This window comes from Embiotoca jacksoni, unplaced genomic scaffold (genome assembly GCF_022577435.1).
Source record: "Embiotoca jacksoni isolate LCO1_2020_lvr unplaced genomic scaffold, fEmbJac1.0.p SCAF_36, whole genome shotgun sequence".
NCBI classification, from domain to species: domain Eukaryota; kingdom Metazoa; phylum Chordata; class Actinopteri; family Embiotocidae; genus Embiotoca; species Embiotoca jacksoni.
This window is the reverse complement of record NW_027185388.1, coordinates 3806082-3829829: the sequence shown is the minus strand read 5'-3', so window position 1 is coordinate 3829829 and position 23748 is coordinate 3806082. Positions and strand designations below refer to the sequence as shown.

General features: G+C 43.0%; 1 protein-coding gene across 3 annotated transcripts; it reads right to left on the bottom strand.

Moving 5' to 3' along the window:
• Positions 1-826: 826 nt before the first annotated feature.
• nt5c2b (5'-nucleotidase, cytosolic IIb) lies at positions 827-23278 on the bottom strand. Of its 3 annotated transcripts, none has more exons than XM_069165813.1 (18): positions 23015-23278; positions 21237-21356; positions 16173-16246; positions 10476-10593; positions 10126-10221; positions 9929-10020; positions 9764-9821; positions 9044-9137; positions 7519-7572; positions 7296-7379; positions 7053-7094; positions 6827-6964; positions 6232-6298; positions 5955-6125; positions 5623-5674; positions 5155-5215; positions 4762-4938; positions 827-4244 (listed from the first exon to the last, which is right to left on the bottom strand). In XM_069165813.1, exons 2-18 carry the CDS (start codon positions 21335-21337, stop codon positions 3999-4001), a joined length of 1725 nt encoding a protein of 574 aa, XP_069021914.1. In that variant the 5' UTR covers positions 21338-21356; positions 23015-23278; the 3' UTR covers positions 827-3998. The 3 variants fall into 3 exon arrangements, with proteins under 3 accessions (XP_069021914.1, XP_069021916.1, XP_069021915.1); XM_069165815.1 differs by having other exon boundaries at positions 6827-6934; positions 23015-23277; XM_069165814.1 differs by lacking the exon at positions 23015-23278 and adding an exon at positions 22766-22978.
• Between the last annotated feature and the right edge of the window lie 470 nt (positions 23279-23748).

Sequence of the window (23748 nt, the reverse complement as noted above, 5' to 3'; positions counted from 1 at the left end):
GATTTGATTTTCCCGCCTGAACTCGGGCGTGGATGGACTGTTCCACTCAAAGGGGAGGGACGGGGGGGTTGATTACTATAGCACTTCCTGTACCTGTCTCAATGCATTGCGCAGGGAGCCTAAATGGAACAGTATACCCCCCCCCCCCCCCGCGCAGATGGGCTGCTCCAACAGCAAATGGGCAGCAGCAGGTGTTTTGGCGGTTTGTGACCAACCAAAATCTGGTGCACCTGTAAAGACGCCCAAAGCAGAAGACCTGTTTAAACATGCTCTTTAAAAAAACAAGTCATCTTCTTTTTCAGCTTCATTAATGATGATACGTGATTTGAAGTCGATACTTTTCCTGGCTAAAATTTGTCTGAAAGGTTTTCTCTATGAACATTGTCACATCATTGCAGCCTATTAATCATGTTTACTGCCATATCTTTGTTAATGTTGTTGGAAGCATAACTTTGAATTTCAGATGGGCTTGTTAGACTTAGATTAGGTTTTTAAGTCTTTAAGCATGCATTTTATTATTATTAAAGCTTAAGTTATTATCAAATGTATGAAAATCACACTGTTGAGACAAAAAAAAGCCCAAAGTATGTGCTGCTGAAACTATTTCATTCAGATGTCCAGAAATAAAGTTAGAGGTGTATCTCAAGAAGCACCCAACAAGAACTGGTCTCATTATTAGATGCAGCAGTAATGTATGCGTCACATAAAGACATCTAGCATTTCAGTTCATATTGCTTTTCAGGGCTGCATCCATTTTTAAGTAATTTTAGATTTAATGACATGATCAATAACCGCTTAGCACATTGTAAATAAAAGAAGAACAAAATATTACAAACTATCTTTATTCTACATTTTTATGTAATTTACCTCAATGTACAGTCTGAAGAATAATTTCTGGAAACAAACAAACAAAACACTGTCTGGAAGAACATAAATTGATATGCATAAAAACAAAAGATTATCATAGTTTACAAAATAAACGGTGGCTGTATTTTTTGCACCTCTAAATGCAGGTGCATTTTGGGCATTACAACAATGGATAAGAATCTTCTAAAGCACGGTTACCTGTTCACCAGGCTGTTCAAAGTCTGAGTGACAGACTCCTGTGGAACTGTATAAAAATCAACAAAGAAAAGTTATTTTTAAAAAGAAAATGATAAAAAAAAAAAAGGAAATGGAAAGGTCTATTTACAGTTCTGTAAACCAAGACCATTTAAAAACACTAGCTTAGAAAAATAATAACCCTATGGTGTTGATCACAAGTGACATATTAGTTATGGTACTTAACATGCTATTCACATTTCCCTTCATTTTTAAGATATTTTTTACAGGTTTGCAGTTGTTTTTTTCTCCTCTGTGTAAACTACTCTGAAAAATGTCAGAAAAGCTTTTCCTAAAAATGATGCAGTTCACAGAAGTAAAACCGATGCTACCTTAACCGCCGTGGCACAACAGATATTCTTGTTATTTTCACATGCGTATGCAATTTATGCAAAAGACAGTCAACTATCACCCATTTAGCAATGCAGCTGCCTCATGTAGCGTATCCAGTTACTCTACAGTCAAGAAACAAAACATCAGGAAAGAAAATACAAATATTTCATTTGTAAAAAAAAAAAGAAAAGAAAAGAAAAATAACAAACGGCTCTAATATCTTTCTCAGTGTCCAACAAACTTTCATCCAATGAATCGTCCTAGTTAAACACATTCACCTCTGTCCAGTCCACATCAATCCAAAACTAAAAATTATGTAAAAAAGTAGACGGCATGTTCCTTCCCTTTTGTGGCCTAAATCAAGAGGCCGATCCAACACTTACAAGACTGATGCAACATGTCTGGACTTGATATAAAGGTGAGGAAGTTTGACATACAGGAAACAGAGAATGTTAAAAAAGAAAACCATAAGTCATCATCATCGCTCCGATACCGGCGACGCTGCGGTTAAAGGCCCTGAAAACTTATTTTCTCCATCAGCTTCTCAACATGAACCGTTTGCTGACAAAATATGAACCGTTTTGGTGATCAAACTCATGTTTCTCTGGACCCTTTCTTTTTTTTTTTTTTTTTTTTTTTTTTTTTTTTTACTAGTTTGAAGGGGCGGGGTTTAACTGAAAAAGTGACGTCACAAACTTCCTCCTACTGCTCAGGGCATTGTGACATACATCAGAATCTGATGACAGCTGGTAGGTTGTTTGGTCATTTGCCAACTTTCCAACTAAATTTAGATCAAATTATTCAATAAACTTGGATGGTGCAAATTTTACAAGGCGATGCCGTCGCAGAACAAGACGGCGCGATGACACGATGACATGAAACGAGTGCGATTGAGACCTCAAACAAATACTTAACAGGTGGACAAACTTTCTGAGTTGTTGAAAGTAAGGTCATAATAAAAAGGGAAATGGATGTGGAAAAATGCGCAAAGATGTTTTGTTTAACTTTGATTCAGCTTATTTATATCTGTGAATTCCTAATGTCATAAATAAAATCTGAAAGATTTGAAGTGAAATTTGTAAGCGCTTCAAGTTCAAAAAGCTTTTTTCTGTCATAACCATCTAAGTAAATGCAAAGTCGACAGCAAGTCTGTGAACAGGAGGAACGGACACTATAATGAAATGCTCACGTCACAGTGTTAAGAGGCCCAACAGGAGAAGACTGTACACATGAAGAGCCAGCTGAAGGCAGTTCGACCTCCTGAACTGAGCCTCATTTCTTTGCATACCGAGGCCACTTTCATGCTCCTGTTACAAAAATCACTTCACTCATCTTTAAGTTGCTTGAAATGGGCAAAACTCAGCTTGTACTGTACAACCTCCCGCTTTCAAAATAAAATCCTCGGAAATAGCAAAGACTCCACTTCCAAAACGACCAAGCTGAGGAGAATACTGCATGTTAGCCATGTTAAACCGTGAACACCATTCACCTTACAGCTATTTACAGAAACACTACTGTAGGTCAGGGTTGTCATAGAGACTAAAGATAAAATACAGATACAGTACTCATGTCCTCATTGTTGCTTGGTAACAAAATATCAGCTCAACAGCCTCCCCCCCGCCCGAGTCATGTAGCACAACACGAACTCTCAACTACGCTTCAAACGAGAAATGCATCGTGTCATTGTGCTTCAGCTCTCCTGTGCGTCAGTTTAGGACGACGGATCCTCGCCGGCCGTCGCCGAGGACGCTACAGTCTGAGGGAGTCTACTTTGGCAGATACACACACATGAACACACACTCTCTACACACAAGTTACAGCTCCACAGTGATGAGAAAATGAAACAAAACAGAAGCTGAATGTTGTTCCCGTGTTGCATGAAAAAATAAAAGTCTGTTTTTGAAGACGTGCATCTCTTATCGGCACCGATATCAAACTCTTTCCTTTGATTATAATGTGCATATTGTACTCTGTCAGCGATTTTTTTAGTTTTGTTTTTTTTTACAGTTAAAATGACAGTATAGTGAGCATATCTGATGGATTAAAGTGTGAGCGCGACTACAACTATCTCATCCACCAGCAGATCAGCTCATAAAAAATAATTAAAGATAGTGTGTGACGTTTGCTCTCAGTCTGTCTGGTGGATAAAATGATATAGAAATCAAATTAATTAAAAAAACATTATGTATCTTCTTTTTTTTTTTTTTTTAAATGAAGCTCATAAAAGTGTTGTTTTGTTAGGAGGACCAGGCATGCACACACTCTCCTGACAGTCATGTGATCACTTCTGCTACTGGTCCTTTAGACTTTCCTTAAGAAATCTCCAGTGTGTGTGTGTGTGTGTGTGTGTGTGTGTGTGTGTGTGTGTGTGTGTGTGTGTGTGTGTGTGTGTGTGTGAATGTGTGTGTGTTTGTGTGCATACAGTATTGATATATATATATATATATCTATACACACACACTGGACATATACAGTATACACACACACATACTGGAGACAATGTCCTGTCTCAGAGAGATCAAGACAGGAACCGGAACATGGTTCTCCTCTCCGGGTCGGCATTATTACTCTTCTTCCTCTTCCTCTTCCTCCTCCTCCTCATCATCATCCTCATCGTGGCAGTGGGTGATCTCCTGCGGAGTCTGGGGGAACAGGTTGGGTGGTTTGATCTCGCTGAAGGAGCGAGTCAGCTGGTTGCGTTTGCACTCCAGGTCCTTGCAGTCGCTGCAGTGAGTGCGGTTGCGCGTCGCCAGCGGTGACTCGGTGTCGATGTCCACGTGGGTGTGTTCGACTGTCGACTCGTGGGGCATCTGGAGAGGAGGAAGGACACATTTTTAGGAAAAATAACTTGCTGACTGACTTACTAGAAGTTAAGAGGACTTAAGACATGTAAACATAAACGCCCAGTGTCTCCTCCAACACTTCAATTTGTGTCTGTCTAACAATCATAAAACAACATTACAAAAACAAGAACATTTCAGTGAATATCAAAAGTTTCCAATTCAGTAAAAAAAAAAGATCCCGGTCTGATGCCAGTAACGATATCATTGACTGCTAAACCTTTGTTTTATTAGCCGGGTTTTTGTCACAGCTTCAGTTTTCACAGTGATTATGATCTATGATGATTATGCTGCTCGTGTGACGGTTTTCTAAACCGCTGTGACGGGCAGACCGATCGGTGAGGATGGTGAAGGATGGAGGGCTCAATTCAGCAGGCTTCATACAACATTTATCACATAGTATTACATACAGTCTTGTTAAGTCGTAGCATTAAATCTAAATCTCTCCCTCTCAGTCGACACCCTCGCCTCCCGTCCGGACACTCACCAGGACGTGTGCGGCTCTGAAGAGGTAGCTGAAGGGGTAGTACAGCAGGTTGATGAAGGAGGCCGCGTACAGGTCGGCGTAACGCATCACCTGGGAGGCGAACAGCGTCTGTCTGGAGCCGCTGCGGAAGAGGCTGCCCATCATACCGTAGCACATGTCCATGTCGTGTGTCACTTTCTGCGGGAGGAGACGGAGAAGATGAGACGCTGATCGCGGCAGTGAAGACGCACAAAGGATTTCAGAAAGTGCAGCATGATTATCAGGAGTGTTGTGTTGGTTCATTGGGGTTTACTGTTAATGGTTAGACAGCAGCCAACACAAAGACTGTATCTAACATACTGTAATGATGTCGTAACCTCCTATCGTCATAGAAACAGTCAATTAAGGCCGTACCTTGACTCTCCTCTGAATAGTGCTGATATCCGGCCTCTCGTTACTGCTGCTGTCCAGATGTCTGCGGAAGGACGGGGAGAAAGACGATGAGGACAGGTGTGTGTGTGTGTGTGTGTGTGTGTGTGTGTGTGTGTGTGTGTGTGTGTGTGTGTGTGTGTGTGTGTGTGTGTGGAGGGGGGGGGGGGGTATTGATATCAGTCTGCTGAAAGGTAATGCGTCAAAAGAAGTGGTGCAACAGCGAGGCGTGCCAGGCTATAAATAACATCCGTGAACCCCGGTTATCAAGGCGGCCTGCGTGAGCAACCTTCAGACTTCACCCTGTTGACCCTGTTGTTCCCTTTCGAATATGTTCTCACGTGCAGGCGAACCTACGCCGAGACTGCAGGGAGCAAAGAGCACGCGAGAGCCAGCGAGGATGACGACGGGGGTGGGAGGATGTGAAAGGGAGAAAAGATAAAGACTACGTACTTGTAGAGTTCTGCTAGGAAGATGTCCAGGCCCTGCAGCTCCTCGAATAACGCTGCAAAACACAAGAGGAGAAGTTTCTGTCTGCTCCGTCTCTTTCTTACTGAATTTATGATTTTACAAAATTTAGCTTTTGTACAACTTGTTTGTTTTTTTTAATTTGCAGATTTGACATCAGGTCCCCGTTGTGATGGTTCCCTAAACCCGGTTGAGCTGTTACGCTTACAGCGCTGTGCTGAAGTAAATAGAAATATACACAGAGTCATACTGGTACTTCCACATGTGACTATGCGTGCAGGCCTGTTTTTTAATGAGCGTCTTGTTTCCGGACTCACAGCTCTTGTCGGTCCACACGTGCAGCTCCTGGGCCAGCTCGGGTATGACCAGGAACGTTCTCCAGCCTTGACGCTTCTTGGACTTGAGGATGTCTCCAAAGATGTGGTCCCCGATGTACACGATGTCCTTCCCTTTGGCCCCCAGCAGGTCGCACACGATATCCGAGGACCCTAAAGGACAATAACACCACATTAATTACACACGATGCGTCGTGTCGAGTCCAAAAATGGCAAATAAATAAACATTCGGTCAAGAAGAATAAAAACTAAGTCTTACCTCCAGAGTAGACGATCCCATGCTGCAGAGGTCCGGTGTAGGTTCCTATTTTTAGACGTCCTGTTGTCTGAAATGAAAAAAACATCAGATTAATGAGGGGAACTGTGATGAAAACTATGGAGGTAAAACACTCAGAGTCGGTTTGATCACATGTAGAATGTGTTTGTAAAGAAATAAGCTTCAATTGAATAAAACCTGAAAGTTGCCATGATGTCTCTCACATGCACACACTCTTTGACTTCATGTCTGTCAGGTGATATTCAGCATGTGACCAAAAAGATTCACCGTTCATGTCAACATGCCGGCTGAACATGAAATACATTCACAATATTTACAACACAAAACTCAAGAGTTGTATGTTCACGTTTTAAACATTGTGGTGTGAATTTATGGACAGATGTAGTCGTATGTTGTTTTCAGTTTTCAGTTTCAGTTTGAGGCAGCAGGGTTTGTTTCCAGAGAACAAAGGAAACATCTTGTACTGAAAACAGACGGTAGGCTGTTAACATAACTGGGTTACATGTCTGGATACGTGGATCAGCGTTCGCATACAGTGCAGCGATCAGTGAAGTCTGCACGTTGTGCGTCTGCTCACCGTGTCGACTTGTCTGAGCACCGTCCCTTCCCCGAAGAACAACGGCTTCCTGGCATCCACCAGGATCAGATCAAAGTAGGACTGCCAGGGCCGGTGGGAGGTGCCGGGCTGAGGACGGTTCAGACGCAGAACGTTACACTATTGAACAAAACAACAACAGCTTTCATCTTTTACCTGCATATTTAACACATTTCAAAGGTTGAGCAAAGAGAAAAATAAGTTTTACCTTGGGGCCATGCGGGAAGTCAAACAGGTACGTCATGATTTTCTGTGAGAACACAACACAAAGATGGAGTCACATCAAACACAGCTTTGACCCAATAAAGCTGTTGCTGATAGATGTTTTGTGGGAATGGATCTTAATATTAATTTATCAACATCGGTGCTGTAATTCCTAAATACCCTTGTTGCTGTTTTCCCACCGCACATGCACACGCAAACGCAAACGCACACGCACACGCACACTTACATCAGTGTATTTGTAGTCGCTGTTGGTAGCCAAGAAAACCTTGGCTACTTCATTCATTCGGCTGAGGAGGAGAGGCAGCTTTCCCTGGTGAGAACGAGAGAGGAAGAAAAGAAAGAAAAAGACTGAAGCTGTAAGCATCTTTACAAACCAGCCTCTTCACAGAGCACAAGAAGATGTGTGTATTCTCCCTGATGTGTAACCCTGATGAATACAAACGACTTACATCTTTCACTACATACTTCTCCAAGTTCTCAACAGTCTTCTCTTTCAGTGTTCCCTACAATAGGAGACAAAGGCGTCAGGTTAATCACTGAAAACATAGATATTAATGAATGACACGGCTTGCAGTATCGCCTTGTTAAATACCACCTTTAAGTGTGCTTGGTGATATATAAAAAGACTTTCAATAACAGTATGTGTCTGATGAGGTATTCTCACAAAAAAAAAAAAAACACTTGAACTACCTGGTTAGAAATTCTTAAAATGCCCTTCCTCCCTCATTGAAAAATGTGTGTAAATATATAAAAAAAATATTCCATTTGAAAGGTGCTGTGGGCATTTCTCCAAGTGTTTTGACATGTTCACAGTATTTTATGTGAAGTTAACCGGTGCTGATATTTTGTTCTGGTTGTAATGTGTATGAAGTTGGTTGGATTTCTGCCTGTGAGAAGTTTTAAATGTTATCATATGTCCACAGGAAGTGGGAGCTTTTATTGTGGAGAGCCAGGAAGTGGCGAGGGGTACGTAGCAGGAGGTTTGTGGTGAACATGGCGGCTGCCATTCAAGCAGTCGTAGAACAACTTTAAATGTTTGTTGTCTGGTTTGGTGTCATTTATAAATCACTTAAACCTACTTCATAATCTAAAAAGAAATGGAGATCTGAATTTATACGATAATCTCAGATTTTAGGTGACCTCTGATTATCTTTCCATTTTCAGTAGAAGAAATGAAAAGCAGCTTTCTCGTGTCAAACTCTGAACATGCATCATTCAGATCAGTGAAGATCAAACATCCAGCAGAGGAGGGACTTTAAAGTTTCAAGCATCTAAACAAAGGAATCTATTCAGTAGATTAATGTGATGACCCGCGGAGAGCACGTGGCAGCTCGTCCTATTTAGCTGTGGTTGATGCAGGATGTGAGTAGATGGAGCAGCAGTGAGAACAGCAGAGAAAGATGGGGTTTTTTCAGTCAATATAAAGTACAAGTCCTCCTTCCTCCAAACTTGTGATGCATTTTGTAAAGATATTGATCTGTCATTCATTTCTCTATGAAGAAATCATTCCTGCTTTCCAACAAACACTGTCGTGAGCCGGCGACAGTAGATCAGCCTGAATATGGAGCAGGTCAGTCACATGATTTCTCCTCTTGCCCCAATTTACTGATTCTAACTGTATAAAAGACACTTCAGGGTTGTTTTTTTTCCTGCATGTTTGCATTGGAGGATACAAGACAGAACGATGTGTCCAGTTATTTTCAAGCATATTAATTATATTAGAGATGGGGGTTTTTTTACAGTATAATTGAATTCGAGCGAGGACAAAGAGGTCATTAGTGTGCTTTTATGTGGAAAAAAACAAATGTGGTTCACAAATACATTTACTGAGCACAAGTTGGCTCAAATTAAATTGTTCTCTCTAATGATTTGCTCTTTAAAATAAATGTTACGTGCTTCCGAATAATCTTTTTCTGTGCTCAAAATGTCCCATCACATGGTCGTGCGTGAGGGCGAATCATAGCGGCAGCTTACCTTGAAGTGGACCCAGTCCACGGCGTCCCGGACGTCCTGGAACATGCTCTTGTAGGACATGAAGAGGTCGCCGTCTTTGAAGCCCGTTTCACAGCTGGAGGAGGGGAGCAAAGACACACACGTACACAGCCGTCGGACAGGCCACATCTTTATAGAAGGCTTTCAAAAACATGACATTTGGGTTTTTCTTTTTGTTTGCTTTTAAATGGGATAGCCTTCCCTTGTTGGAGGGGTCCCCAGCCAAACAGGAAAGCATTCTCCCCCTAAAAGACCAACAACCAGGTTTCAGAGGACAAAGGACATGCAGCCATTCCAGATTACATTCTCAAAAAAAAATTTAAAAAAAATTACAGGCCATTAAATCTCCTTACAGCAACATTTAGAAGATTATCTTGTTGTTATGTGAGGATTTCATTCTCTGTAAATTGTTAGTAAAAACATTTTTTCATTCCTATCTCAATCTCATAAGATTCCATGCTTCTTTAAAAAAAAAAATTGTTTACAATTGGTAGAACAGATTAATAAATATGGTAAAAGAAAAGAATGGTTCTTTGACTGAACTCCCATCTTCCCACCATTTAAAAGGAATTAGCTGAGATTAGCAGGAGACACCTGGACCCTCCCATGCTTTAAGGCTTATTGACCCAGTGTGGCTTGCAACTGTCTTTGTGTCATCATGCTTCGCCCAGAAACTTGTTTGCATGGCAGAAAGTTTCTTACCTTGTGTATCTGTCACAGTTGGAGAAGAAATCCACGAGGCAAGCAAAGAGGTAAGTCTCTGAGAAGCAAACAGGAAGACATCACATTACTCATAATATTCTGTATTTCCTGATGTAACATCTCTAAAACAGTCACCGTCTTTCCCTTTGTGTTCACAAACCTTACCTGGCAGGTTAAAAAGTGTGTTGAGGATATAAAAACGCTCTGTATCATCTCTCTGGATGAACTTGTTCGGGTATCGTTCACGGATCTCAGGGCTGGCAAAAGGCAGAAAAAACACCAGACAAAAACGATCATTATTCTTTTCTTCCTCGTGCTCACTTGTTTGCAGAGATCCATGCGTTGTAAAAGGAGATGCTCACCCTCGAAGGAAGTTGAATCCATGGACACAGACCAGGATGTTACCGTAAGCGTCCACCTTCAACAGGTTTCCGTACATGGTGTCAAACACAAGGCCCCTGAAAGTAAAAGGACAGTAATGATTGGATGAGTCTGCAATACAGAATTAAACGTACTTTTCTAACTAAAATTATAACATCTGGTACTTTAACTGACTACAGTTATTGTTATTATTATTAGTAAAAGTAAACAGATAGCGGCTTTTTTTCTGTTTCTCAGATCTGCTGAATATCGCAGGTAAAAGGTTAAAGGGACTAAAAATGGCCCATCGTCACCATGGTGATGTGTGTGCGGCGGCTGTGATTGGTCGGACCTGGTAGGAAATGACGGGTCGTATACGAAGCTGAGCAGCTCCTGGGGGTAACCGATGGAAACCAGCCGCTCCACCGTCAGCTCAAACCCTAACGACTCGTACTCAGGAGACTTGTACACTGGAAATTAAACACACACGGTCAGTTACACTAAATTTACTGAATGTTCCTTATTATAAACCAGCAGGAAACACATGATGGGAAAATTGTGTCTGACATGTAAAACAACTGTGAAATATTGCATGAAAGGTTTTAAAAGTACTTTTTCCGACATCTTAACAAAGTCAGATAGATTCACGTGTGTAAAAAACAAAACACTTTCGGCGTTGAATACTCGGTTTTTCTTCTGTTACAGGGAACTGCAGCTAAAACAGTTGACTGATTAATAAATAATCTTCAGAAAATGAATCCAGAAAAATTCCAATCAGTAATTATGTAGGTTATTTATCATTAGAATTTCAAACATCCTGTAATTTCAGGGGTTTTACTTAATTATCATTGTAAAGAGAGAGTCTTAAGAATTATAGACTCATATTTAATAAACAAAAAAAGAATTGATGAATCTTAAAATTCATCAATATATTGATTGATAATGACAATCTTTGTCCTTCAAAGAAGATGGCCTTTTTAAAAAAAATAAGATTTTAGGCCCAATTTGTTTTATTTCCATATATGCAAATAATTAAATAAATCGGTACATGATAACATAGCAAAGTACAGATTTTGTGCAGATGGTTGGACATTTTTTAGAAAAGGTCAAATCAATGAGTCCATTATGAAACATTTCTATCCCTGAGGAAGATAATAACCTCTGGCTGAGGGCTTGAAGAGTACACGTCACATTTACATAAACACGCTCAGATGTAGTGTATACACTCCAGAACCTGGTCTGTGGGTCATTATGCAGAAAACTACAGTTAGAGGTGACATGCAGTCTGTGGAGCTCGCCCAAGTTACGCAACACGAACATGTGACTTCTAGGAAGACTCAGTATTTTGATAACAACATGTTGGACCCTCCCCTGACTGACTGACTGACTGACGCACACACACACACACACACACACACACACACACACACACACACACACACACACACACACACACACAGCCCTCCTGTCCACAAAGAAAGAGGATCAGGCGTGAAAATGAAAAATCACTCAACTTTCAGCGCCGGCTCTAACAAGCCCTGCTGAGACTGAACCCCCTCCCCCCTCCTCTCCCTCCCCCACCCCGGTGGTGACAGTTAGGGGGCTTCCGGGTGCAAACTGAAAAGCGAGGCGGGAGTGGTGCTCTGGAAAGAACAACATAGATTGATGCTCGGCTAAGAAAAGGCTGGCGGAGGATTAAAATGCTATCTGACACTGGGGAAAGAATACGTCAGATGTTATAAATACGAGAGAGGGAATGTGCTTGTGTTATTGCCTGCTTTCTGCACTCCCAGTGGGGGGGAGGGGGGGGGACCCTGGAGGGGAAGAGATTTTGGCCGATGATACTTAGAGGACAGTCAGTTGGGGGAACGAGCTCTGCAGGACAAACAGGAAAACATCTGTGTCCTACTCTGGGAAAGTGTGCAAGCGGGTCGAACACGCGATCAGAACCGGTTCCAGGACGACCCGGGTTCAGTGGAGCTCCTCTGGAACCACCAGTCTGCTTCTGCATTATAATCCTGCAGTTCACCCCCCCCCCCCCCCCCCCCCCCCCCCCCCGTGGTCTCCCAGCACACTGAGGGTTTGGGCCCTCTGCCCAGAGCAGTAGCCTACCCCCCCCCCCGCCACCATTGTCATATTCCTCTGGCAGCTCTGAGGTGCTACAAAGAAAACTATTTTGAGAGCCTTTCCCCTCCGTCACCTTCACTATCATCACTCTCTCTTCCTTCAGTTCACTGGGAGGCTCTCCTCACATGTTGTCCTCGGGACGTTAGCATGGTCCGTCCCCTCACATAACTTCCAACACATAAAATCCCCTCCGAGAACCAGTTATGTAACAAGTGAGACGAGGCTGGTCATCCAGGACCAGGAGGTTGTTTTCTTACATAACAATAAGCCGAGGCTACGCGACCACCGAACACCAACTACTGCTCAGATGTTCCTCCACAACTCAGTAGAACTGAATTCAGCCACGAAGCCATGAAAGCTCCTCAAAACTTTGTCACTGTTAGATGAACGATCACGGTGTCTCCGGAGACATTCCCAAGTTTCCATCTCTCTGCAGAGGTTGCTCCGCCCTCACGGCGACCTGCCGTGACATCACTCGTCGGTTTATGAGCTGCCATTTTGAAGCCGAGATCTAACCGAGAACCAGAGGACACTGCGGCCGCCCGCTTATACCGGAGACCCGAGTGCACCCGAGGCATGTCAATCAAACTGGACACGCCCCCATCTGTCTGGGTATTCAGGAACACCAGAGCGCTGATCAGAAAGAGTGAATTTACACAGTAACCACTGGGGGAAAAAAATTGCTGACTTAGTATTTCACAAGAGAAGTTGACCTTTTCTTGAATGGGAGCCAGATGATATGCGGAGCCAGCTCCTAGTGGCCCTCAGGGGTACTGCACTTTAAGACACTTCTACATTAGCTTCACTTTTTAGACCTGGAGGCTTTAAATCCCCTAAAAAACATTGAAACCAGGGTGGGAAAGTTATTGAAATGTGAACATCAAATTTCACCAGTCAGTCGATGGTCAATTATAATTTGGTGTCTGAATCTACCAGCCACTTTCCTATTTTAAAAGCATTTGGCTGGTGGCTGATGCTAATTTCACATCCTTCATCAAACCATCGAGTAGTTTTATATTCCGCAAAGTTTTCACATTCAGATGAGCCAAAACGGAAAAGGTAAAGTTGCTTTATCTTTATCACAATTGCAAATAACCTGTCCCCCCCAGATGTTTGAAGCCTTTGTGGACTGAGGGGTGAATTAGGAGTCAAGCTGCGTTCAGAGAAAGATTTTCGTGAACGAGGAATCCGAGAAATTTACATTAACAGATTGAAAACTCATGTTTACAATTTGTGTGCAAAACAGGAAGTTGTATTAATTGCCGTGTCCTTGACTCTTGCCTTTCTGTTTTATTGGGGTCCTTATCCCCCTCTCGTGTTTCTCATGCTTATTATTATACACAAGGCCACACATGCACACACACACACATGCACACACAGACACGCACAGACACACACAGACACACACATGCACACACAGACACATGCACACACAGACACACACATGCACACACAGACACACACATGCACACACACCCCTTATGACACCATCTCCTCAGAGTTAAGGTGTCTGAGCGTCAGAGATGTGTTACTCGTATCCCTGATGTGATTCTTTCCAGATATCTATACTCCCACTGCTCCGGTTGCCGGGCAGTGAGGTGTCTCTCCAGGTCACATCAGGCCTACATGTAACACACACCCCTCACGCACGCACACACACACACACACACACACGCGCACGCACACGCACACACACACAAGGTAAACAACCCACACCCGCCTCCTAATAGACCACTCAATCCAAATCATATAAAGTGTCTCAGACTGTATCTGAACCATGTCACGTAGCAATCTACATCAGAGGTCTTAATTTATCTGTTGCCTCTGATGTGTAAAATGTAGGCCTTTGTCACAGATTGATGACGGTGTCACGCATATTGTGGAAAAATTCAAAAACTTACACTTTGCCTCAGGGAGCCACATTCCAGCCAAAAGTCTGGTGGAAAACTAGGACAAAACCGTGTGTGTCTCTCAATGCAATCTGGTTGTGAATGTCTTTGAGCGACAGTTCCTGCAGGCGGTTGTGTGTTCTCTTTAGGAGCACAAGGACGGCTGAAGCAATGTTGTCTCAGGATGTTGATTTAGCTCACAAAGTCTGACAAAACATGAGAACATGTATGCGATTTGATAGTTGTGAAGCACTCAGGCTGTAATATTGAAAAACCAACATTTACCACGGCCATGCACCTTGAAGTGCAATACCACCGAGGGCCACCAGGAGCTCTGGCTCTAACTACTATTAAAAAAGTGTCCTCTTCTCTCATATAACACAAAGTCAACACATTTTTCCAGTTATTAAGGTGTCATTTGCTGGTGGTTCTTCTGAGAATATTCCCATGAATAGTTAGATATTAGTTCTCGATGACAGGTATGTGTACGGGCATGTCTGGAGTGATCCACCACTCGCTCCTCTAAACATGTTCACTTCTGGCTGCAAGAAACCAAGATGTCGACAGACGAAATGCCGAAATCACATCTTTAAAACGTCAGAACACAAACCAGTCGTTGAAGTCCCGACGGGTCTCCACGCGCTATGACCACTGCATTAAAGCATTAGTATTGATCACATCATCTAATATAGGTTCAACGACCATCAGTATTGACTGGCGGCTGTTGACAGGGATTATATTTGAGACACTGTGCTAATGGACTCAATCAGAAACTATGGTTTATTTTTCACCGTACTTCAACCAACACGAACAAAATAACCAAATTGGTTTTCAACATATTTCCATACTCTGTATTTAATAAAGACATCAAGTTTATCTGAAACGACATCCTCAGGAAAGGTTTTTCTTCAGAAACTTGGAGCTTGTTGCACGTTTGAACTGCCTTTAACACCCTCCAAAACAAACAGAGCCATCAACCAGGGTGCCGCGGTCAAGCAACTGATGAAGCACTTCTGTGGTTAAAATCTGAACTCTCTCCAACGACACACGATAGCCACGCTGCAAGCAAACATTAACACTTGGTTATGAGCTCCCATAAAGAGTGTCATGTCAACAGCTGAGCGTCCATAAAATCTCTCGCACGGTGAACGGAGCTGCGGAGGAACTACGAGCGATCCCCGTCCTCGGGGGGAGCCGTCACCGGTGAACTCAACAAACAAACGTGACCTGCTTTTCAAAGTCGGGGAAGATTTATTTATAGATGTGGAGAGACCAAAAACTGGAGCTGAGTCACAGAACAAAGTAGCACGAAGAATCCGGATATTTCTGGCCTGGTTACTGGTCAGTAGGAAGAAACATATTCGTACAAACTGTATCAGGCAATTATAAAAAATACAAAAATGAAATGTTCTTATCCAGGCGTTACGGTGCGCTCAATGTGTCACCGGCATTGACCCAAAAAGAATGTTGTGGACAAGAAGCTTTCAGATTCAGACTGTAAATCCTCCCTCACAATCCACATTTATCAAAATTTACAAAGTTTATTTTCTCCTTTTAATCAATGCCCCTTTTTTAATTTGTCATTTTTAGATATTTGTACAGACACATTGTTAGTTAGTCTGGATCTCTCAGGTGACACGCTCATTTTGACAAGTCTGCACAGAAGCAGCTGCTACGCAACCTTCAAGCCAACTCGGCCTGTATACCTCGAAAAGTGTTAATAAGAGTACTTGTGGATTAAAATAACAATTATTTTAATCATTACTGAATGCATCATTTGTCTTTTGAAATTAAAGATGAACTGTATAACTTGTCGAAGACTGAAAAAAACTGCAAATGTCTGTTAAAAATGGGAAAACTCCCAAAACCAAAGTCAGAAAACCCAAAGTTAAAAACCTTTAAATCTGGATAGAATAGAATCAATAGATTGTGAGCAGCAAAGACTTCCTCAATCAATGGAATAATTGATTATCCAAAATGTTGTTTTGTTTCAGTACAAGTGGTCATAATTCAGGTGAATGTGTTCAACTTACCTGCTAAAGTGTAATCCATGTCAAATCCAAAGCACTTAATCTTCTCCATCGCCAAGCTTCTGTTGACAAAGACTCTGGAGGAAATACATGGAGGTAAATACTTTAGTTGCAACGCGTTCAGAAACAACTGGATTAGCATTCCTGTGAGTACAAACTATTACTGAGAGAAAATGTTTACTTGAGCTGTTTCACAGTGAATGGACCCACTATGACCCAAACAGGTCTTATAGTGGGTCTGTTCAGCTGCCACAAGTGTAAATGAAAAAGACTGTTATGAAACATGAATTAAAATGTATAATTCTTCCGAAAACGTTCTAACGTGTGCATTAAGACGTCCCAACACAAACAGCCCTGAAACGGTCATTTGTTTTCATCACTGTGGATACATCATGTGTTTTTTATAAAAAAAATTAATTTCCATCATCAGTTTTCTGTTTCAGCTAAAAGCTGTCGTGTTAATTGTCGTGTTGGTTCCCCGTCAGAGTTCTGCTGAACGTCGAGCCCACATGAAGCCAACGATAGACAAAGTGCTGCAGGTGATCCTGTATGAAGAGCTTCGTGGTTTAGTTCATTTCAGGCTGCGTCCTCTCACTGATGTTGTGACACAGATGGCGTTGGGTCGGCTCCTCCCAAATATTCTCTCAGTTTTAGCCTTCGCTGTGATTATAGTCCAGAAAAGCGTCGCGAGACCCAAATATTCACGCAGAGAAACCGGGCGAGCAAATTCAGTTCATAAGAACATGAATGAATCTCTTTCTTTCTGGGAACATAAAAGCTGGTTCTTGTGCTTATTATGAAATCAAATCCTGCTGGCAGTGCTGAAAGGTTGAAGCAACGCAAACAAGGTTGTTGGGTTGTTGTTTTTAAACTATATTTTATATGATCTTGCATGATTGATTCCACCCAAATATTTGTTTCAAAAAATGTACATTAAGCGAGAAAAATCTTTTTCTGCCTTGTTGTTGCTGCAGTAGTTTGGACTTCTAAACCAGCATGAAGAACCGAGATCCAGCCGAAGTTAAGTCTTCGATGGAAGTCATTTCAGAGAAAAAGAAAAGCAAACATCAGCTTGAGTTAATAACCTTTCTCTGGTCCGCTGGCTGAAATCTAAATTAGAACAGTGTCCTTTAATACCAGAGCATTTCTCTGGAAGTAGAGCACATTTTTATTATACCAACACCAACATATTGTGCCATGATGACGGCCTTTTCATAAATCCATTAGTCCAGGACAGTGTTTTCCTTGTGACGTATATTGAAGACATTTTCTGGACCTGCTGGCACGTTATTTTAAAAAGAGGTTTTACAGTTTGGGTGGTATTTCTCAGCGACCGCTCAAACCAACCTCAATAAAAGCAAAAAGGCCAACATGGTGTTAAACATCACGGCCGGCGATATCATCTGAAAATACTGAAACATAAAGCGTCCACCGTGATGGACGATGTTTACATAGAGAACCACACACCGCTGGCTTAACTCTGACCTTAACCTTAACCTAGAACTTATCTTCAACAGCTGTGACGGAGCTGAATGTGGAAATGTGCTTCTAGATTATTTCCACACGAGTCAATATTTAGTCACGCTTACAAATAAGATGGAAATCAGCTGAACGAAAATCAAACATGACACACAGAAATTAAAAACACGACTCATACAGACGCAGCTCAAAAAACTCGATGCATACGACAACGATCTCCTCGTCGTCACCGATTTCTCGGCGAGCAGTGAAATACCTGGCGGCAGATCCGTAGTGAACCAGTTCCCATTTGGAGTTTAGTCCAGGACACGACTGGCAATTCATTCTGAGCGAACTTAAACCTCAGTTTGACTCTGCGTTGGGTCGACCAGCACCACAGGGCAGCTCTGGCCCTACAAACAATGCCCCCCCTCCCCCAAACACACACACACACACACACACACACACACACACACACACACACACACACACACACACACACACACACACACACACACACACACACACAGGACCCCCCCCCCCCTCTCTGTGCTTTCTTGCCATTCAGACATTTTCTGACTTGTTGCAAAAATGATTGTGGCCATTCTGCGTCCTTCTCTGTTGTTGTGCGCTGTCAGTCGGGGTTGTTGTTGTTGTTGTTGTTGTGCAGCATGATGTTTGTGGGCCCTCAAAGACATCCAGAACAATCACAAGTCAGGTAGAATCAAGCCGGCCGACAGTTGCTTCCGTTACTTCACATGTGGTTCAGAACGACCGCGAGCAGAAGGGCTGCAACTATCCATCGTTTTCATCGTGAATCACTTCATTATTTGGGCTTCAAAAAGCCAGAAAAGCAGCAAAAACATCCATTAAAACCTCTGACAGACGGACAGATCTTCAAATGTCCAACTAATAACCATAAAATTAAAAGACTCAGTTTAATATTGTACAATGCTTAATAAAAAAAACAAGAAATATTCACATCTGACAGATGATTTTAGTTGCTGATTTTTGTCACTAAACTCTTCCATAAATTAACATGAAGTAGATTATTTACTTTTTATTTTGATTGATGAATCTCAGATGTTTGAATTTTATGTTTTATTACAAATGAATGAAAGTCTACTGAGTAGGTTCTGTGGTTCCCAGAACAATAAATTCTGAATCAGTGCATTAAAATATTTTACTTTTTTTTTTTATTCGCAAATAAAAAATAGAAAATCAATGTGTGTGGTATTAAAAAAAATATATATATTTTTTAAGATTTTGCTTATTTTTCAGTAATTTTAACCCAACAGCCAAAAAAAAAAAAAAATCGAAGTGCTCAAATCTGACCGGGCAAATTCAGGCATTTAAATTTTAAAATTCTACGATTGATGAGCAACAGATCCGTCATATAATCCAAGAATGGAAAATTCAGATGTTCAACTTTAAAATTCAAACTTTTTAACCAACAACAACAAGCTGCTTTATGGAAGACTAAAATATTTGAATGTTGTGTGGTATTTGAATTTCAATATCAGGTATTAGACACTGATTATCTGGGTAAATAATAAATTGCTTTTTTTACTCCTGAACAACCAAAACCAAAGTACTTCTGTACCGTCAACATTTCTCCGAGCTGAACGGGCTGAAGCCTTTTCAACTGAAGAATCTAAATCTTTTCTATTCTTGTTGTGCGGTTATTGTTTTGTGTGAAACCTCTGACAGCCGTGAACGATAAGTCGTGGCCCTCGTCGGCTCACCTGTATTGACACGGGGGTGTGGGGGGGGGGGGGGGTGGCTGGGTGATTACTGTAGTCAGCCTCGACTTTGGTCCCTGCTGACAACAGTATTGCTCCAAATAGCTCACATGGGCTGCGCCATACCTCCGGGAGAATCATTTAATAACTTTTACTCCATCTGAGCGCAGCTGAACTACGGTCTGCCAGATTTTTTTCCACGGCTCTCTAATCTCACAGGGACAGAGATTCAACTCTGTATGATGGAAAGGTTCATCTGAGCCCCCCCGCTGTGTGACGTGAACGCTGCTTCGTTTCAGCTCTTATTTTGAAGGTGCGGCCTTCGTCTGTCTGCAAGATCAAATCAAACGGTGACCTGCTCATCACGAATGATCAAACTGTTCAATGTCAGGAATGGATTGTTTCCTCAATCATCTTTGTACTTTGCATGGCACATGTGACTGTTTGCATGTGTGTCAGGATGTGTGTGTGTGTGTGTGTGTGTGTGTGGGGGGGGGGGGTAATAGACTGGGTGACAGGTCCTGACATCACAGATCTACCAGATGAGCGATGGGTTCATAAACCCTGTGAGCTCGAGCAGTCTTTATGTAAAGAGGAGGACCAGCAGAGTTAAACATTGAACACAAACACACATTTTATTGCTCTCACAACTCGTCCTTCAGCCAGCACGATGTTTCCTCCCAGCAGACAGGAACGAGGGTTTCTATCAACGGCCCAAGTCATCAATACAACTCAAGAGCCAAACCCATAAACTCTCCTCACACCGACTAAAAGGCGACTACAAGCTTAATGTGCTGAATCTGGACAGGATTCATTTCCTGAAATCTCCACGGTCTGTTGACACTTTTCCATGAAGCTGAGAGATATTTTGCATTTCAGCCAGAAAACAAACAAAAAAAAACACGCCCGAGACACAAGTGATTGAACGTGAAATCTAAAAGCCAGCACAACAGGTTTTACATCTCGATTCACCTCAAAACGCTGACTACAACTTTTTATAATGTTTGGCTCCTATTGTACGAGTAAAAGCCATAAAGTAAATATTCAAATCACCGTCGTGTGACTTCGTTGTCGTGACAATAAGGAAGCTGGACGAGGTGGCAGATGACAGATTTCAGAGATACTTGGTGCATTTCTAGACGGATTTGATGAACCATCCATTGACCACATGACACAACCTCAGTGTGGCTGAATCCTCGTAAACAGCAATCAGGTGAAAAACACACGAGTCATCAAATCTGACTTCATCACTGTGAATGATGACAATTTAATACGTCTTTGCACTTCTTTGTGTTGTGGTTACTGTACGTAATCTAACGAAGTGTGTAATTTAAACCCCAGTGAGGTGGGAATTTATGTTATTCTGAACAAACAGAAACGGATACAGAAGATTAAAAGGCATCATTTTACTTTTCCAAAATGAAATATTGCTGAAGGAATAAAGAGGACTGGTATTTACGTTGTGCTCTGACAGCGAGTTATCCATCTCTGCATGGAAGTTGCAAAACACTGTTTGCGGTTTTTTTCATTATTTTATGAAAAAGAAAATGCTGAAGTTTTTTGATTTACAGCATCTTAAATGTCCTCTATGATAATTAACCAAATATCTTTCAGGTTGAGGACTGTTGGTCAGAATCCAACATGACCGAACAGCTAATTGAGAAAATAACAGACAGATTGATGAATAATAAACTTCCTGAACATCTCAGCTGATGAGACCCATTTTTGTAAAGTTACGTTGGATTCTTAAATTCAGTCCTGGAGAGTTTCTTAACTTTTCACAGCAGAGAGGTGAAATTCTTTCGTCTTTTACGCCATCGTAAGCTGCTCGTATCCCGTCTGGATATCGGCGACGTTTGTTCCTCACCTGTGGTACGGCTCCCTCCTGTACTTCTTCATCGCCAGACCGTCCATGTTGGCCGGCAGGTCTGCATAGTTCTGCAGTCTGTCGCTCCATGAAGTGGTCATCTTGTAAACCGTTCAGCGTCTGCAGAGGAGGAGGCAGCACATGGGGGGGGGGGGGGGGGGGGGGGGGGCTCAATTTACTTAATGGAAGTCACTGGATTTAAATATTCTTCAGAGAACAGACACAAATAAAACAGTCAGAGGAAGGTGGACACAGAGAAGAGTGGAAGTTCAGTCCAGTCAGTCGGTTACGGTGTTTTAGACGAGATCAACTGGAAGAACAAAGAACCGAGCAGAGGAACCGAGGAACCGGAGAGAAGTTCCACAATAGATCCTCATTATTGAATCATCATCAGTCAGAGGAGGAGGAATTATCAAGCTGCAAATAGCCTGCGTGGTGGAGCAGTGGAGGAGTGGAGGGTGGAGCAGTGGAGCAGTGGAGGAGTGGAGGGTGGAGACGGGTCATTTAGAAGAGAGATCAAAACTAGGACGCGGTTCAACGTGGAGGTCGTGCTGGCAGGTTTATATTTACAGAAGTCAACTATGAGGAGAAAGGCCCGGTTCGGGTCATCGGGGCAGCAGAAGGCCCGGTTCGGGTCATCGGGCAGCAGAAGGCCCGGTTCGGGTCATCGGGGCAGCAGAAGGCCCGGTTCGGGTCATCGGGGCAGCAGAAGGCCCGGTTCGGGTCATCGGGGCAGCAGAAGGCCCGGTTCGGGTCATCGGGGCAGCAGAAGGCCCGGTTCGGGTCATCGGGGCAGCAGAAGGCCCGGTTCGGGTCATCGGGGCAGCAGAAGGCCCGGTTCGGGTCATCGGGCAGCAGAAGGCCCGGTTCGGGTCATCGGGCAGCAGAAGGCCCGGTTCGGGTCATCGGGGCAGCAGAAGGCCCGGTTCGGGTCATCGGGGCAGCAGAAGGCCCGGTTCGGGTCATCGGGCAGCAGAAGGCCCAAAGAGTGAAACAAGATGTCTGACTTTGGTTTAAAAAGCCTGTTTCGTGGTTTCCCTGCTACTCTCTCACCTGGACAGGCTGCAGGAAGGAAAGGCAGCAGATCAGCTTTCTTCTTCTCTGCCAGCACAAATGCAAATAAGCTCATGCTGTCAACACGCGCACGCGCACGTGCACGCGCACACCTCGGTGTGAAAGCAGTGTTCAGGGTGAGCACATATCTGTTTACATCCGGCATCAAATGGTCGGATTACAGGAGACTGAACTCATTTCACTGCATTTCTAGCCGGTGTCTTAGTGGCACCTTCGGCCCAACGGTGTGAACCGGGTCCGGTGGGTTCTGGAGGGAGTAGCACAGCTAAAGCTTCAGGAAGAAACAACAACAACAACAACAACAATAAAACGTACAGAACTGCAAACAGCAGCTGAGAGCAAACAGAAGTTGGAAGCAGCTTTGTGTCAGCGAGCTGTCACTCATCTTCAGGATGTCACTCATGTTGAGGTTGTAGTCTCTGGCCGACATTCAGAGACAGATCAGGTCCACTTACAGGAAAAGTGTCTTGACGAGCTCAGCGGGTCGGAATCCGTCGTCGTTGTTCGCCGGAGGAACCGAACAACGTCCCGTCATTAAACACGACCTGAGCTAAGCTAACCGTCAAACTGCACCGGGCGCCGCTGGTTTTACCGGAGATCACCGGCAGGTGGTCCGGGCGGAGCTAACGCGTTAGCTGGCTTTCACACCCGAACACAAAAGACCCAAAACTGTCGGAGCCGATTCGGCTGACGTCACTACTCACCTCCGAGTTCCTGAATAAGACCAGCGCACCGTCAGTTGGTCTGAGCATGCGCACTGGGCTGCGCGAAACTCGGAGATCCAAAAAGAAGAAGAGGAAGAAGAAGAAGAAGAGGAGGAAGAGGAAGAAGAAGAAGAAGAGGAGGAAGAAGAAGTGTTGTTTTGTGACGGAAAGCTGCAGGATGAGAAACTCTGCAAAGCCAGACAGCAGATGAGTGCTCGAGCTCCGCCTGCTCGCTGCTGTCTCCCTCCGCCGCCAGCTGTTGTTGTGAGACATTCAGAGGGCGGCGCTTACTCCTGTCCGTCACAAGGAGGGGGCGGGACCAACCGTCGTCGTGGCACAGACACGTGACCCTGCACGGGCCGCCGTTTAACACTTTGAACACACCTTTGTCATAAATAGCATTTCTTCTTGTTTCAGGTTTATTTTAAACGAGTCAGGATGATAATAATGAAATATTTAAATGAAATATTTTGATTGTTGTCAAAAGTCCAAATAAGAAATATTTTCATTTTCGATTGATCTGTTGGTGATTTTCTCGATTAATCGATTTGCTGTTTCATTTTGAAATAGTCAGAAAACAGATTCCCAAACCTGAAGGTGCGGCTCTGTCTCAACCAAAAGATATTCAGTTTATTATCTTGAACAGCTGACGTAAGAAAAAGGTGACATCAGAGATTTAGTTTTCGCATTTTTTTCATTTAAACATGAATTTTCTGTCCATCAATAATTGATCA

What these genes read in the sequence shown, in the direction of transcription:
- nt5c2b (XM_069165813.1), bottom strand. Translation starts at nt 21,337, where the DNA reads ATGACCACTTCATGGAGCGACAGACTGCAGAACTATGCAGACCTGCCG. An exon ending in GGATTCAACTTCCTTCGAGG is followed by an intron (nt 10,021 to 10,125) that starts GTGAGCATCTCC and finishes GCCTTTTGCCAG; the next exon opens with CCCTGAGATCCGTGAACGAT. An exon ending in AACTGTGACAGATACACAAG is followed by an intron (nt 9,138 to 9,763) that starts GTAAGAAACTTT and finishes CCCCTCCTCCAG; the next exon opens with CTGTGAAACGGGCTTCAAAG.